At 40.0% G+C, this 17,538-nt stretch overlaps 2 protein-coding genes across 3 annotated transcripts; one reads left to right on the top strand and one right to left on the bottom strand.

Annotated features, from left to right (window-relative positions):
* Positions 1–730: 730 nt before the first annotated feature.
* Positions 731–3,650, bottom strand: fs(2)ltoPP43 (female sterile (2) ltoPP43). The gene is made up of 4 exons (XM_034978893.2): positions 3,365–3,650; positions 2,418–2,704; positions 1,548–1,729; positions 731–1,169 (listed from the first exon to the last, which is right to left on the bottom strand). Exons 1-4 carry the CDS (start codon positions 3,509–3,511, stop codon positions 808–810), a joined length of 978 nt encoding a protein of 325 aa, XP_034834784.1. The 5' UTR covers positions 3,512–3,650; the 3' UTR covers positions 731–807.
* A 498-nt stretch (positions 3,651–4,148) lies between these two features.
* Positions 4,149–15,971, top strand: MED15 (mediator complex subunit 15). 2 transcript variants are annotated; one of them, XM_034978793.2, is made up of 12 exons: positions 4,149–4,387; positions 4,973–5,112; positions 5,725–5,943; positions 6,454–6,888; positions 7,071–7,259; positions 8,221–8,338; positions 8,969–9,141; positions 9,780–9,943; positions 10,973–11,094; positions 11,610–11,715; positions 12,911–13,137; positions 13,995–15,971. In XM_034978793.2, exons 1-12 carry the CDS (start codon positions 4,302–4,304, stop codon positions 14,107–14,109), a joined length of 2,094 nt encoding a protein of 697 aa, XP_034834684.1. In that variant the 5' UTR covers positions 4,149–4,301; the 3' UTR covers positions 14,110–15,971. The 2 variants fall into 2 exon arrangements, with proteins under 2 accessions (XP_034834684.1, XP_069365752.1); XM_069509651.1 differs by lacking the exon at positions 13,995–15,971 and adding an exon at positions 7,533–7,646 and having other exon boundaries at positions 7,077–7,259; positions 11,598–11,715; positions 12,911–13,290.
* Positions 15,972–17,538: the final 1,567 nt, after the last annotated feature.

Genomic DNA, 17,538 nt, shown 5'->3' with positions numbered 1-17,538 from the left:
TATAAAAGGAAAAGGTGACTGACTGACTGATCTATCAACGCACAGCTCAAACTACTGGACGGATAGGGCTGAAATTTGGCATGCAGATAGCTATTATGACGTAGGCATCCGCTAAGAAAGGATTTTTGAAAATGCAACTCCTAAGGGGGTGAAATAGGGTTTTGAAATTTTGTAGTCCACGCGGACGAAGTCGCGAGCATAAGCTAGTAAGTAGATTATTATTTATTATTATTATCATTCTATATTATTTAATCTCACGCCCGTGTAGACCTACCAACCAAATTTCATGATTCTAGGTCAACGGGACCCTATAGGTTTTCTTGACGGACACGACAGACAGACTGACAGACAACAAAGTGATCCTATAAGAGTTCCTTTTATTTTCGTCTTGAGATAGGGAACCCTAAAAAGTAGCCGTTCATTCTGTACCTTTCATCAAAAACGATTAAACGGATGGACCACGAAAAACTAGCAGAACAGACACACTTTTGCATTTATAATATTACAAAGAAAGTAATGTACATTGGCCTTTAGAATGACATTTCGGCTTTGTAGAGTGTTGTCTCTGTCGCTCATACCTATATGACGTTTTGTCGGTCTCAACGACAGAGACAACGCTCTACAAATCTCCTTCTAAACGTCGATGTACATTACTTTCTGCCGTGTACTGTAAGTAGTATGGATGAGTCTGAGTGACTGTTTAGGAAAATATGAAAAGAAAAAACATGACTATTGTACAAAAATATATTTCAAACAGACTTACATAATCTCCTTATAACAAAAAAACTAAACAGATTTCCATAAAACTCAATCCGGCTCATAAACATCAGAAGTGTCACTCACATCAGCATATTGTTCCTTATACTGTTCAGAGTCCTCGTCTTGCCCGTAATAGAAACCATCATCGCTATCGTCTTTGTATCCATCATCCATTTTAGTACAATGCACGAAATTTCTGCTGTCAGCTAAATTTTCCTCTGAGAATTTTTCGTCAGGAATTTTTTTGTCAGGAAAATTTTGGTCACAAAATTTAAAATCTGGTTGTTCTGACAGTACTCGAGCTTTGTACTTGGCGTATGCTTCGCCGTACCGTTTGACGTCTTCGTGGTACAAATCCGCCGGTTCATCGTAGATTTTGTCTTCGCCAGCGTCGCTTGAAAGATCGTCTTCTGTGAATCGAAGTGTTATGATTACGGTTTGGTAATTTTGGACAAAAGATTGAAAATTTTTGATATGTACTGATAACTTACGAAAGGCTTTTTATCCCAAGAAACCGGCCAAGTGCGAGTCAGACTCGCGCACTGCGGGTTCCGTACTACAGTCGTATTTTTTGAAAAATCTTTTTTAGAATGTACAGGAAAAGCCCTTTCATATGATACCCCATTTGGTCTATAGTTATCTTACTTTGAAAGTTGAAATACTAATTTTTGTTCATGAACACATTTTGATAGTTTTTTTGTGACGTAACCACAAACTCACGATTTTCGGATTTTTCCATTCAAGTGGAACTTAAATTAAAAGTAGCTTGGTATTGTTTAACTATTTACCTATGTTACACTTCTCAACAGCCTTGATCATATCCTCCTCATCAATGCTGCTGGGTTCAGAGTCAGGGTACTCATTCCTCCAATCATTCTCGGCATTGGAGTCCTCACTGTCTTCCTCAGACGATTGTAGACCATTGTCTCTGTATGACCCAAATATTAGGTCTGTTTCATAGTTTTCTATACTGAAAATGTAGAATGTACCACAAATTAATAATAAATAGTTTAGTGCCTATCAGTTGGTCCGAAAAGTCTGAAAAAAACCAGAAAACTTACAAGTCACTTTTTTTTCACAAGCTAATCTCGCCTAAAAAGCTGTGATAGTCTAGTGGTTTAGGATGTCCGCCTTCTAATCGGAGGTCGGGGGTTCAATCCCGGGCACACACCTCTAACTTTTCAGAGTTATGTGCGTTTTAAGTAATTAAATGTCACTTGCTTTAACAGCGAAGGAGAACATCGTAAGGAGACCTGCAAGCCTGAGTTCTCCATAATGTTCTCAAAGGTGTGTGAAATCTACCAATCCACACATGGCCAGCATGGTAAACTTTGGCCAAAGCCCTTCTCACTCTGAGAGGAGACCCGTGTTCTGTAGTGAGCCGGCGATGGGTTGATCATGATGATGAAAAATTTATTTGCAAACAATTTATACCTTTAGGAGTTTTCTTGAGGGATAAGATCCGAAAAGAGGAGATCTGGAAAATGAGGAGAATGATCTGTTCCACAGTTTACATGAGCGTGGAAAGAAGGATCTGGCACAGCGGACGGTCGAAGTGCACCAGACACCCTGGTGGTGAGGGTGAAATTCCTTACGGTGGTGTGCGTTGCGATTGTAGAAAAATGAGGGTGGAATGAGGATTGATGATGAATTTATACCTGACTAGATTATCCAACATAGATATGTCAAAGTCTTCTTTGGCCGGTGTGTACAGATCATACATATACTCCACATCCTTTTTCTCATCTTCCTTTTTTTGTAAATCCACTAAATCAAAATCCGATTCCTCTTTCAAACCTCTGCTCATATTAACGATTTCATAACGACTCTCTGTTGAGAACTCTTTCCTTTGTTTACGCATTTTCTGAATTATATCATTTACATTGGTGACTTGTTTTGGTGAGATGTTGGTTAGTGGGGCTATGTTTTTTACATGTGTAGGTTCCTGGAAACATTAAATCTATATATAAATAAAAAGAAATATATAATTATATAAAAGGAAAAGGTGATTGACTGATCTATCAACGCACAGCTCAAACTACTGAACGGATCAGGCTGAAATTTGGCATGCAGATAGCTATTATGACGTAGGCATCTGCTAAGAAAGGATTTTTGAAAATCAAACCCTACGGGGGTGAAATAGGGGTTTGAAATTGGTATAGTCCACGCGGACGAAGTCGCCAGCATAAGCCAATAAATTCAGGAATTACAAACACAGAATTTGCCGAGAGTTTGGATGTTTGAACTACACCCTATTTAGCAGCTTTATAGCTGCTTTTCTTTAGTTTACCAGTTTCCTTAGTTTGTAGTGTCTTTTAACAAAACCAAAGAAAAAGCAGCTAAACAAATTGTTGTTTACTTTTGTGTTTTTTAGTTGTTGTTTGTAATGAAAAACGAACTACAGAATAGAATTCTTAGCTTACCTACAAAACAAAATAAGGAAAGATAGGATAGAGAGTAGGTCCCAAGGGTCGATAACCTAATAGGTAAAGGTTGCCGGATTGAATTTGAGGTTAGAAATTGGACAACAAAAATATTGCCTTTACACGTCCTTTGATAAAAAGTTAATTAATAGATACCAAACCAAACAGTATTAGTCGCTTACCTGAGTTTCCACACTGCCTCTAAACACGAAGAGTGATGGAGAAACTTCATCAGAGTCCGTTTTCATACGTTTACATACGAGTACAAGAGCATCTTGCGGATTATCTTCGAGCCTGCGCTTTACACGTAATACCGTGGACGCAGCCATCGTTTTAAAATTCGTCGCCTATCCCTCGAATAATTTTCACTGTTTCGTATTATTTTCAATTCAATTCATAGTATTATTTTGAGAAAGAAAACATTTTCATTTTCCACAGATATGTCATTTTATTTTCAATCTTGACAGTCTTGACATAGGGCCAAGCATGGGCCAAGATAATCCTACTCGATGGGGCCAAGTCCTGTGACAGTGACAATCATGGACTGCGTTGGCTTGTCGGGCTTCTCGATTGCTAGAATGACAGCTAAAATCACGATCGCAATCACCTCGCGTTGCAACAAGAATCGCACAAATTCAGCCAATCAGAACAATTGAGATTGTAATAATGATTGATGCACGTTTTAGACAATCGCCCTACGGTAGAATGACAGCTAAAATCACGATCGCAATCACCTCGCGTTGCAACAAGAATCGCACAAATTCAGCCAATCACTACAATTGAGATTGTAATAATGATTGATGCCGGTTTTATAGTCTAACTTGAGTCGACTGTTTCTCAAACGGACTATTGCATAGAGATTCATCTAAGGACTATTGAGTGATTTAAATGACAATGACGTTGACAGTAATTGACAGTGACAGCACAGTGACAGTGCCAGTGACACTTGGAAAAAGCCCCGCTCGCGTCGTTCGATAACTTTGGCGATTTTGCATTGTGCTGTGATGTGATTTAAATATAAAAATAGTCTCAAGAATATAGTTTGTGCCACAGAATATTCATTTAGCAAGTGGTCTTCCGGTTAACTTTAATCTAGTGACGAATTAACAGATTATCAGGATGGATAACCTGAAGCAGTTCAATACAATGGCTTCTGACGATAACTGGCGGACTCCGAACTTCAGACAGACTGTTGTATCAAAAATGTGAGTTGGTATTTAATATTTAACTGTCAACAATTTAACAAAATTTCCTGAAACCAAACAAACATTTTCATTCAATTCATTAAAATTTTTGAAGAGAGCAACTGCCGAATTTCTTAGGAAGTATCCAGACCTGCGAGCTGAGTGACTCGTGAGCCGCTTAGCTCGCAGGTCTTACATATTTGATCAAGTTGAGCGGCTAGCTCCGCGCGGCGCAAACAGAACCATGGGCTGTGGTGTTATCTCTCAAATAATCAAAGGCTCTAATGAACTAGGGTGCTCATGTAGAGCCGCAAATGTTTGACAATATAATATGTATTGCTAACTTTAAAAACATGGGATGAGCAGTTCTCTTGCCAGTCAGTTCACTGTTTTTCTGTTTAAAAAAGCTTTCAAGCTTTTGGTTAATTTATTACCTAACTTATCTAAAAAATAAAAGGAAAAGCTGACTGACTGACTGACTTTATTTTATTTTGCCTGCAATCTCAACACATGCCGGCACATGTGTTCGCACACACACACACACTGCATAGTTAGCTAGTTTCACAAAATCAGTCAGATAACATGTTATTATTAATTATTTTTCAGTGAGGAAGTAATCCAAAGATCAGGGATGCAGGTGGCACGAAACAGCAGTGAGATGGAGAACCATGTGTTCATGAAGGCCAAGAATAGAGATGAGTACATGAACATGGTTGCCAAACTCATATTACATGTCAGAGAGATGTGTGAGTAACTAATTTATTTAATACTAGCTTATGCTCGCGACTTCGTCCGCGTGGACTACAGAAATTTCAAACCCCTACTTCACCCCCTTAGGGGTTGAATTTTAAAAAACCCTTTCTTAGCAGATGCCTACGTCATAATAGCTATCTGCATGCCAAATTTCAACCTGATCTGTCCAGTAGTTTGAGCTGTGCGTTGCTAGATCAGTCAGTCAGTCACCTTTTCCTTATATATATTTAGAATACTAGCTGATGCCCACGACTTCGTAGGCCTGGATTTAGATTTTAAAAATTATGTGGGAACTCATTGATTTCTCGGGATAAAAAGTAGCCTATGTCACTTTCCAGGTCTTTGACTATACCCATGCAAAAAATCACGTCAATCTGTTGCTCTATTGCGACGTGCTCCATTGCTCCATTGCGACGTGATTGAAGGACAAACCAACAAACAAATACACTTTCACATTTATAATAAGGGTACTGATTTCCATCCACTGCCAAATTGGTTCAGTCATTGTGATATGAAGGAGTACCAAACAGTTTGATCAAAAGTTCAGAGTTATATAGCAAAGAAAGCCTGTTTCACCATGTGAAAATTAATTCTGTTCATTTCAGCACAATCCAAAGCAAATCCCGGTCCACCAAACATGCAAAACCCCAATCAGAGTCAGCCTGGCCCAAGCCCCCAAGTTCAGAGCCAACCTGGTCAGCCAACACAAGGGCCAAGCAGCCAGCCAGGCATGGCCACAGACCCTATCAATGCTCTACAGAACATGGCGTCACAGGGAACAAGGAATCAGATGATGAATATGGGACAAGGACAAATGCAACAAGGTCGGCTATCCTTTGCCTATAAATAACTATTTTTTTAGGGTTCCGTACCTCAAGGATAAGGATAAGGAAAAACGGAACCCTTATAGGATCACTTTATATACTTTATATATTATGGTACTTCCAGGGTACACCAATGAAGTCTGTAAACACCTTAACTTTTTTGTTAGACTAGCTTATGCCCGCGACTTCGTCCGCGTGGACTACGCAAATTTCAAACCCCTTATTTTTCTACTAAGGGGCTAGTTTTCTGTGTAAATACACAATTTCACGATTCTAACTTCAAAACTGACAGACTTTCCCTTCAGGGGTTGAATTTTGAAAAATCCTTTCTTAGCGGATGCCTACGACATAATAGCTATCTGCTTGTCAAATTTCAGCCCGATCCGTCTAGTAGTTTGAGCTGTGCGTTGATACATCAGTCAGTCAGTCAGTCACCTTTCCCTTATATATATTTTTTGTTAGATTAAGTTTGAAAAACCAATTTAATTAATCATTTTGTTTTCTTTCAAGGAGTTATGGGCCCCAATCAAGGCATGGGGGGAATGCAAGGCCAAATGGGTCAACAAGGTCCAATAGTATCACAAGGCCAACCGCAAACAGCGACCAACCTCCTCCAAACATTGAACCAACGTCCACAACTGAACATGCAATTGCAGAATAAACTTGGCGGATCGATTGGCATGGTGCCCAACCAAGGTCAAATGGGCTCAAATATGGTTGGCGGTATGGGGATGAATCCCATGGGAAGTCAGTTGCAAAATCAGTTGGCGGGGCCAGGAATGCAAGGGCAGATGATGCCAAATATATCCATGTCCAATAATATGCAAGTGCCAATGTCCCAAGCTAGTACCATGGTTGGTCAAATGCAGTGTAACCAAGTGGTGGGTGGAATGGGGGGGCAAATGGCACCCAATAACATGCAGGGACAAATGCCCAATCAAATGGGTGAGTTTTTAATTGGGTATTTGACTCCAATTTTTTTATTACTTTACTATAAACTAGGATAAAAATAATGACGTACACTGAAAATTCAACCCCTAAGGGGGTGAAATAGGGGTTTGAAGTTTGTGTCGTCCACGCGGACGAAGTCGCGAGCATAAGCTAGTATATAAGCATTGCTATTTTTGTTGGAGGTATGGGCAATAACCAGCTGGTTAACCTGAACATGCTACAAATGCACCGCGGGCAGGGGAAAGAGGTGGTGATGGGCGCGGGCTATGCGCAAAGAGCGCCGCCTCACAACCAGTTCCTGAGGCAGAGCCCCTCGCCTTCCGCCTCGTCGCCTAGCATGCCCGGGCCCAGTCCTGTATCTATGGGTGAGTATTAACCCGTTTTTAGGATCCTTACCTCAAAAGGCAAAAGGAACCCTTATAGGATCACTTTGTTCTCGAGGTAGTGATGGGTGCGGGCTATGCGCAAGGGCGCCGCCTCACAACCAGTTCCTGAGGCAGAGCCCCTCGCCTTCCGCCTCGTCGCCTAGCATGCCCGGGCCCAGTCATGTATCTATGGGTGAGTATTAACCCGTTTTTAGGGTACGCACATCAAAAAGCAAAAGGAACCCTTATAGGATCACTTTGTTCTCGAGGTAGTGATGGGCGCGGGCTACGCGCAAAGAGCGCCGCCTCACAACCAGTTCCTGAGGCAGAGCCCCTCGCCTTCCGCCTCGTCGCCCAGCATGCCCGGGCCCAGTCCTGTATCTATGGGTGAGTATTAACCCGTTTTTAGGGGCCGTACCTCAAAAGGCAAAAGGGACCCTTATAGGATCACTTTGTTCTCTGTCTGTTTGTCGTGTCCGTCAAGAAAACTTGTAGGGTACTTCCCGTTGACCTAGTATCATGAAATTTGACAGGTAGGTAGATCTTATAGCTGACATTCGGGGAAAAATCTGAAAACCGTGAATTTGTGGTTACATCACACAAAAAAATAAAGATATGTTCACAAAAAAATTAATTTACTAAATCACATAGAGATGGCGCAGTCCGTTGTTGCAGTGTTCTTCATAAAACATTTTATTTTTATTTTTACACCCTTTTATTTTTATTTGGACTATTTATAGCTGAAACCTGTTTTGTGTGCCTTTATAATAAAATAAAATAATATAAAAGTGTTAGGTATATCTTGTATGATGGTACGGAACTCTTCATGTACGAGTCCGAATCGCACTTGACCGGTTTTTTACACAGGATACAAACAAAGTTTTTTTACTACACTGCATGAGTAAAATATTGTAAAATATACTTTGTACTTGGTTGGCTTACATAGTTTTTCTGTTTGTAGGTGGTGGGGTGTTGAGCGGGGCGTTATCATCCCCTATGTCAGGGTTGGGGGGTATGGGGCCCTGCACTGGCGGCAGTCCGTCGCCTTCCACCAGCCATCACCATCCGCCTCAGCAACGGTGAGTGACAAATTTTGTAGCTGGAAATAGGATTTCAGAACACAAAAAATTCCTCTTAGTCCTTGAAAAACTAATTGTAAGTAAAAATTGAAGATTTTATCACATCTAGTCTTGTACAGGAGTTTTTTTTATTTTTATTCAGGTACAAGTTAGCCCTTGACTGCAATCTCAACCTCACCTTCTTATCAAGTATGCCTGACTATCTCATTTTCTTTTAAATTCATTATAGGCAAACGCTTGACCACAATCACACCTGATGGAAAGTGATGATGCGGCCTAAGATGGGACGCGTATGTGTTGTGGGTAGCTTGTTCGGATCATGAGGGTACTTGTTCCGGGTCTAGACAAAAAAGTTATTGGGGGTAGTTATCTGTCAACAAATTCTTAGTAGCAGCCCGGACTTGTGAAGTTACAATGCGACAAGGCTCGCTTGACATTGACAGGGGGGCGCTGTTGGAGAACAAAGGCTTAGAATATTCAAACAATAACAAAGGGGATACTTGATGGCAACGTTAGTTCCGATTTTCGCCACGCGCCAAGATAGCCTTGTCGCACTGTACTCGTGCTTAGATTGAGCGCTGCCGTTTGGTCAGATTTCTTTTATAAATCGATGTCGATATCGATTTTTAGGGTAAACATGGGTATGGTGGCATCACCATCATCGTCTCTCAACACGCCCGTGGGCAGCAGCGTGGCGTCCCCGGGCGGCGAGGAGGCGGCCTACAGGGAGAAGGTGCGCCAGCTCTCCAAGTACATCGAACCTCTGCGACGGATGATCATGAGAATGGTCAGCGAGGGAGAGAGTGAGTAACCCATTGTTATAATGCATTCAAAATAAACTGGCGTCTTTCAACTTCAGACCGTCATAACAATAACAATAGGATAAAGTCGTGGCGCGTGAATTCAAGTATCAACACTATGAGGTTGAACGGGTTCCTTTAAAAATGAATGGGCTCTATGACTGTTTGGTATATTAGCCCTATTGTTTACGTTGCACGTTGAATGTAATCCTATTGTTATTGCTAATGACGGTCTCAAGTAGAAACGCCAGTTTATTTTGAATGTACTAGAACTATTTTCATCATCATCAGCTCGACCCATCGCTGGCCGAAATAAAAAGGAATTAGGCTATTACTGCCCCTCGATTGCAGTAAAATGACAGCTACAGTACGCGGCCAAAAGTAATGAACATCGATCTTTAGAAAGAGACAATCGGCTAATTTCGGCTTCGTAGAGCGTTTCCTGAAACTTCAACAAATTCCTGAAAGGCCGGCAACGCATCAGCAGTTCCTCTGGTGCTGCTAATGTTCATGGGCGGCTGTAATCACTTAACATCAGGTGACCCGCCTGCTCGTTTGCTCGCTATCTCTATTTAAAAAACAAGTGTTTGAGTAAAATTATTGTTAGCACACATATTAAAACAATATAATGTCCTCTTTAGATGTGGAAAAGCTAACAAAAATGAAGAACCTACTAGATATCCTATCAAATCCCAACAAAAGGATGGCTTTGGAGACGTTGCTCAAATGTGAAGTGGTTCTGGAGAAGCTCGACTTCAAGCGGAGCGAGGGCGTCGGGTTGGGACTGCCTTCTTCCACTGGAAAGGTAATTTTATTTTATTTTGTTTATTTGAAAGAAATCAACAGCGTAAATACATAATTGTTATTTAAATTTAAATCTAGTTATAACAGAAGGCCAAAAGAGATTACTTAAAATTATAATTAAAACTATTTTTAACAGAATAGATTTAGTATAAATGTAGGTATATACAATAATAAAATTACAACAGTGTGTGTGTGTGTGTGTGTGTGTAAGTGGGAGTGTGTGTTTGCATGCATTCTTCGTCTTCGCTCTGGGCTGGTTTCCGCACTTAAACGTTTCCGTCTGTTGTGCGTTGTTTGCATGCATATTTAGATGTTAGCTACTTTTTTTTTTACGATGATAGTTTCTTAATTCCTTTTTAAATTTATTGTTTGATAGGTAAAATAAGTCAAACTCAGCGAACTGATTGTTATAAGTACGTACCAAGCGTGGAATTATAATATATATTATATACATATTTCAGAGATTAATTATTTTTTTATTGAAAATAAAATGCAATTAAATACCTGTGACGCCATCCTTGAAACAATAATTGCAAACCTCATAAAATTCACCATATGAAAATTACGGCTTCGAAACATCTCGGATTCATTACCAGAAGGCGGAAACATTCAATACACACACCAATATTCTACATTTCTCGAACAAAAATTGAACTCAACCCTCATAAAAGTCATTTTGTTTTTCTCGCAAAGTAAAACAACAAAATCAACTCATCTCAAGCTCTTTTAGAGATTGGGGATGATCCCACCGCTGCTTTCGATGATTAATTATTTTAAAAACAACTGCGACTTTCTAATTCTCTCCCAGAAGAAATATTCCATCCATTCCGAGATTCTCCGACAAACTAGAATCCACACGTATGCGACACATAAAACTATGAAGTTTTTCAACCAAACAAGCTCTCAGTGCCGACGTGTGGACGTTCGAACTAGTTGTGATAACGCAAAGAACCAACATTGATGTATGATTTTCCATTATGTCATTCCTGTTTAAATTTACCTCTATAAAAAAAAATCCTGATTGTCACAGGAGCAAATCTTCAACCCTCTGCTGGAGGTGGTGAACAATTGCCTCCAGTCGCCGCTCGCGAACCACACGTTGAAGCGAACTTTCGGCTCCACACTCGACGCGCTCAACGGACCTGAGATCAAGTAAATATTACATTAGTACTTGTTCTCGTTCCTCGATTGTCACAGAAGCAAATCTTCAACCCTCTGCTGGAGGTAGTGAACAACTGCCTCCAGTCGCCGCTCGCGAACCACACGTTAAAGCGAACTTTCGGCTCCACACTCGACGCGCTCAACGGACCTGAGATCAAGTAAATATTACATTAGTACTTGTTCTCGTTCCCCGATTGTCACATGAGCAAATCTTCAACCCTCTGCTGGAGGTAGTGAACAGGCCTACAGTCGCCGCTCGCGAACCAAATTCGATCGAAGTCAAAGTCAAAGCCTTTTTAAATGGGTACCTCAGTATACTTTTTGGTTTGTATATAGATGAATTTGACAAATAAACTGACGTAAAGTTGATAGTTAACTACTTAAACTTGAAACTAAAGCTACGAACGAACTCTAGATCTTCCGAATACGAGGCCGAACTCTTATCATTTATGTTACGACCGCTTGATTTAGTGCTTGATTATTATTAATCGTAGTATATTCTCCAGGAACCTTCCAGCACCACCGCAAAAGATACCGAAGTTCGACGAGCCTACGATGGACATTCCAGACGTGCTGCAGGGGGAAATAGCTCGACTGGATTCCAGGTTCAAGGTATAGTCCGTCCGGAATGAAATGAGCCAAAACATAAACAAACACACTTTTCAGCTAACACGTAACTTCTTTTTCTTTAGAGCTAGAGTTACGGTACAAAAAATTGTACTGGCTCATAGGCAGAAACTCATCACTGTCAACTAAAAATAAGATACTATTATACAAACAAGTCCTAATGCCAGTGTGGACTTATGGTATCCAGTTGTGGGGCTGTACCAGAAAGACCAAGTCTACGTCAGGAATGTAGACATTCATCGCGATCTCCAAATGGGCTTCGTGGACACAGCTATTAGCAAACACGCTAAATCCCACGAACGCAGGCTCCATGAACATGTTAACGTCGAGGCTATCCAGCTCCTCGACAACACAGACCTAATACGTAGACTTAAGAGGACTAAGCCTTTTGAGCTAGTGTAGTTATAGTGAAAGTGTAGTGCTAGTGCAAATCAAAGATCACACGAACAAAGTGAAAGCATAGTGCTAGTGCAATTTAAAGAACACAAGAACAAAATGTCTTCCAATAAGGTATCTTAACTATAAACTAAGCTAAGTCAATGGACAGATTCTTAGGTATAAGTACGTTTATAAGTTTAGGTTAATATAATATTGCTTATTAGACTCTTTCATAGGCTAGATTGTAATGGTAGTAAAGTACTGGTGACAGTGCTTTATGACAAAAAAAAAAAAAAAAAAACGTAACTTCTTGATAACACTTTTCCCGATGATAAAATTATTAAAAACACGCACACACGCCTTGTGGTCCACGAACATCCTAAGTAAAATATGCACGTAATATTCATTTAATTTATCCATGATTTAAACAAAAAATTAATAATTAACTAAATGAAAACAAAAATTAAGATCCACAGATAGAACTAAAATGCTAGTTTAGACGTTTTATATTCTTTGATTTCTTTAGTGTTGTGCAGAGACAACATTGCAACCACAGACTAAAAATGAACGAATGTGAGTGACCATACACATCGATAATTCGTTCGAATCGAAAACTAATCGATTTATTTCTTCCCTATTAGTAATCTTGCGACTCGCTGTCAAAATCCTCTTTTTCGGGCGGCAGAAAGTCACAGTAGTCGGTCGCAGCTGTCGGGTTGCGGTTGCCAAGATCCGAATTCTACCTTCCATTTCTTAAAACTGCTTTTGTATAGTCGCTCGCAACCGTACCGTTTGCCTCCAGGTATCGCTGGAAACGATGCAGTTATCGGGCGGTGAAGGCGCGATCTCCCTCATAGCGCAACTAGACGACGTGCGGTTACCGTGCGTGCCCGCGGTCCACGTGTCCGTGCCGCGCGACTACCCTGCCGCGGCACCCGCGCGTCTCAGACCCAGACAAGCGCGCAGTGGGAGCGCTGCGGATTGCTTCCTCGCGCGCGTCGAGAAGGCGATGGACGCGAGATGTGCGCGGTAAGTCATCATCACAATCTCCTTCATAGCGCAACTAGACCACGTGCGTGCCCGTGCCGCGCGACTACCCTGCCGCGGCACCCGCGCGTCTCAGACCCAGACAAGCGCGCAGTGGGAGCGCTGCGGATTGCTTCCTCGCGCGCGTCGAGAAGGCGATGGACGCGAGATGTGCGCGGTAAGTCATCATCACAATCTCCTTCATAGCGCAACTAGACCACGTGCGTGCCCGTGCCGCGCGACTACCCCGCCGCGGCACCCGCTAACGTCGTCTTGGCTAACATTTTTAATGCATATTTGATTTGGGGTCCCAACCAACATATTCACAGGGTACAACCCTCCACCTCCCATGGCCCCACCAACCTCTCGGTTATATGGGCCGAATCGCGGGAGGGCGCCCGTTCGGTACTTGCTCTTGGCATTTTCCCGGGGCGCCTTCTTGACTCCTTACAAATTATTTTGTCTCTTCCTTGTCCCTTATGCTCACTCTCCCCCCTTGGGGGCTAGACGTCACTAACACAGCTGTGATCTCCGCTGCTGCTCCTCCGTGGTGCCGACCAGGGTACATTGTATGTCATTCAGAGCCTTTTCGGGCTATTGAAGTAGATTACGAAAACGATGCCCATTATCAGATACAACATCCCTGTTGGCGCCCAACCGTATAACTCTGAGGCGGCCGCGGCTATCCTGAACAATCCCAGATATGTAAAGTTTTTAAATGCATGTGGATGTCATATCCGAGGTTTGTGAGGGTGCTATCCATTTTCAAATCAATTGAAAGTCTTCGTCTCTGTGTAATTCTAAAATTTTCCACGCAAAAATCAAAATATGATTGAATTTTTGTATCATTCTGCCCTCAGGTTACCGAAGAGCTGTTCGGTGGGTCAACTATTAGACGCTTGGGAAATGAGCGTGCGGCAAGCGTGCGCGCCCACGCCCGTGCACTACACACCCGTGCCGGCGCTCGGCCTTTAAACACACAGGGCGTAAGGGCCTAAAAAAGGGCTATTTGAATCAAAAATCGTGTTGTATGAAACTGTCGAAATCAGTATGACACTGTATATGAAGTTGTAAGCAATAACGAATTTGCCGCCAGCTGTTTTTTGTTCGGAATGACGCGTCCTTTGGTATACGTCCCGCAAATTGTTAATGCGCGTGGCTGCCATTTTAGCGACGTCAGCACTAGACTGAAGTTTCGAGCTGATGGTATATTTTTATTTCTAAATGACGTCATTTCGATATTTATGAGACATGGTCCCAGCGCAATAGCAATTTGCGGGACTTATAGTACAACATAGAGTTGTTGTATGTTTGTAAGTTTATGGTATCTTTGCGGTGCGAGTTGTCAATTCAAGAACAACCGTCGTCGTTATCATTCACCGATAGACGTCCACTGCTGGCCATAGGTCTCTTGTAGGAAGTTCCATACATAACGCTCTTGTGCCGCCGCTATCCAGCGGCCTCCCTGCGAATCGTCTGATGTTTGTCCACGTAGTAAGGGCCCACGAAGGGGTTTCCAACGCTGTGCTTTCCGGCGCAAGGTCGCGATTCCAGCACCTCGGGACCCCAAAGACTATCAGTTCTTCGTACTATAATATGCCTCTCCCCTTGACACGTCTCCTTCGAAACCTGTTAGCTACAGTATCAATTGTTTTGTAGCTCAAAGGGTGGTTTACTTACGTACCTTAGTTTTACTTCACATAATTTTTAGGGTTCCGTACCTCAAAAGGAAAAACAGAACCCTTATAGGATCACTTTGTTGTCTGTCTGTCTGTCTTAGACTAGAGATCAAATTGTAAATACTTAAAATTATTATATTTATGTGAAAAAGAAAGTAGAAGAAAGAAACATCCACTCGCATATCTCTTGTTTTAATCTAATATAAACCTTAAATATAAGATGAAAGGGATGTGTTTTCAATGTCTCGGAAGGTAAATTAATCTCGAGTTATTTGAATTGGAATAATATGAATAACTTTCTTACGAAAGGAAATCTTTTTATTTGTTTAATGAGGTAGTTTCAGGGCAACGTTCGATAAAATTTTCATAGATGGCGCTAAATAACTCCACCACTAAAGGTGAAAAATAATACCTGTATCTATATGATCTATGCTTTAATGTTTAGTTCGTGTCAATCAATGACACTTACGTTTCTTCCCCACAAAATGTGTGAACTATAATAGAAGTAATTAATTAATTTCGCATCCGATTTAAATTTAAAAAATTAAAGCATAGATCATTAGATATAGGTATTATTTTTCATCTTTAGTGGTGGGGTTATTTAGCGCCATCTATGAAAGTTGTATCGAACGTTGCCCTGATGCTTCCTCATTTCGATTTAAAACATTATGGATTTTCGATCTTTTTTAACCTGCCATAGGCTCTGGGTTCTAGCTATTTTGAGCCTGGGAATTTCGATCTAAAATAGAGAATGTCGGGCCGATTTTTTTATAGTAAAATATTTGGATTCTATTATTTATTCTTACTTTTATTTGATTAGGATTATAATCATTAGTTATTTTGCCTTTGCTATGGAGTCTATAATAATTTAAGTTATTTTATTGTTAATTTTTATGCAAGAGTTGTGTTTTGTGATATTTAATTATTATTTTTAAATGCTGTTTAGTCATAGATATATAAAATAACTAAGATTTAATGTAAGATATGACAATTAAATTAAGTAAATAAAGCAATAAATTATTATACGAAATTTTGTAGATATAGGTGCATAATTTTTATGGAATAATTCACTTTAGATACCAAATCAAATCGTTCTGTTAAAGTTTTTACGCATAAAGTCTACAGTAAATTATATCAGCAGTGGGTAGGTAGCACTAATTTCGGAGGGGGGGGGGGGGCTTTTTTGATTTCTGTTCGCTCCTTTAACCGTTGAGCTACTGAGGCTATACTAACTTACCACGGATAGGGTATTAGCACCTTTTTTTATGGTAATTAAAAATTTAAAACTCTGTTAGCGCGATTCAGGATCTGTAGAAATAACCGTGTGAGTTAAAGTAACGTCATCTAGTGTATGTATGTGAAGACACAACTGCTACGTAGTATCTTGCTGATAGTATTTACATTTGAAACGGACGGATAGTAATCCCACTTCTGATATCCGAAATCAATTAAATTAAAAAAAAACAAAGTTTGTTTGCAGAGATGTGATATTTGTCTGTGATAATTTAACAAAATACTATGATCACAAAATTCAACAGATTTATCATGTAAATAGCTGTACAGTTATAATTTATGTAAAAAAACGAATAATTTATAATAATATTTAGTAAGTATTTTATAAGTTTAGTATGTAAATAGTAAATGTGAAATATTTTTGTGGAATTGTTCATTGATTGAATGATTTGGTTGTTTATTGAGCTTACTTTTACTTTGCTCAGACTTAAGACCGAATCAAAATGAGACAGACATATTATCTTTGCATAAATCTGTCTCATTTCTCATTGACTTTGCTCAGACTTAAGTCTGAGCAAAGTCAATGTATGTACTATAGATCTCAGTCTGAGTATCTTCCATGTTTTGTTTGCCTTAAACCAATTTCAACCATATGTCAAAGCAAATAAAATTGAGTTTAATTTGTTACCAAAAAACTCGACCCGCGACTGAGATCTATAGAGTTTTCTTTTCGCATTTTAATTATTTGGCTCAGACTTAAAACACTGTTAAAACGAGACAGCATTATATCACTGGTATACATCTGTCTCGTTTTGTCCGAGTCTGAGGAAAGTCAAAGTACCTACGCTCTATATTGTATCTCAGCCTAAGACTGCGTTCACTTACCTGGCGGCGGCCAAGTCGCCATATAATAATGACCAGCAATACATTTTGAAGTTTGTATATATTAATTATTATTATTATAGATTACGTAATATTGATTTGTACATCGAATGTTTAAAATAATTCATTTTTTATTAAATGATTATAATATTTAAAATAATCCATTTATACTTTTAATAGACATATTATTATTGTAAATATTGAATCTTTATAATAAAAATTGACGGTATAAGTAAAATTTGTTTTATTCATTTGTTTATAGAAAGAGAAAGTTTTGGCTAATAATGACAAAGACTGGTTAAATTGTTATTTTGGATAAGAGTTCGAGAGAAGAGAGACCAATTCGCCAGCCCATGTGTCCGTAGACTTTATTGTTATGAGAATAAGGTTCACAATGAGAACTGGTATAACGGTGATATTGATTTGGAATAAAACCACGAATCGAATAATAATAGTCGTTATTGCTATGTGCATAAGGTTCACAAAGAGAACTGGCATAACGTTGATGTAGTGTAATAATTATAGTACTTATAAAATAAAGTTAGTTGTATGTCAACCAGCCTCGTTTCATTACATGGTAGCAGCGGTGGGATTTGTTTTGGAATAAAAC

Source organism: Maniola hyperantus, chromosome 1 (assembly GCF_902806685.2).
Source record: "Maniola hyperantus chromosome 1, iAphHyp1.2, whole genome shotgun sequence".
Classification (NCBI taxonomy): Eukaryota; Metazoa; Arthropoda; class Insecta; order Lepidoptera; family Nymphalidae; genus Maniola; species Maniola hyperantus.
The sequence above is the reverse complement of the archived record's forward strand: the minus strand, read 5'-3'. Positions and strand labels throughout refer to the sequence as shown.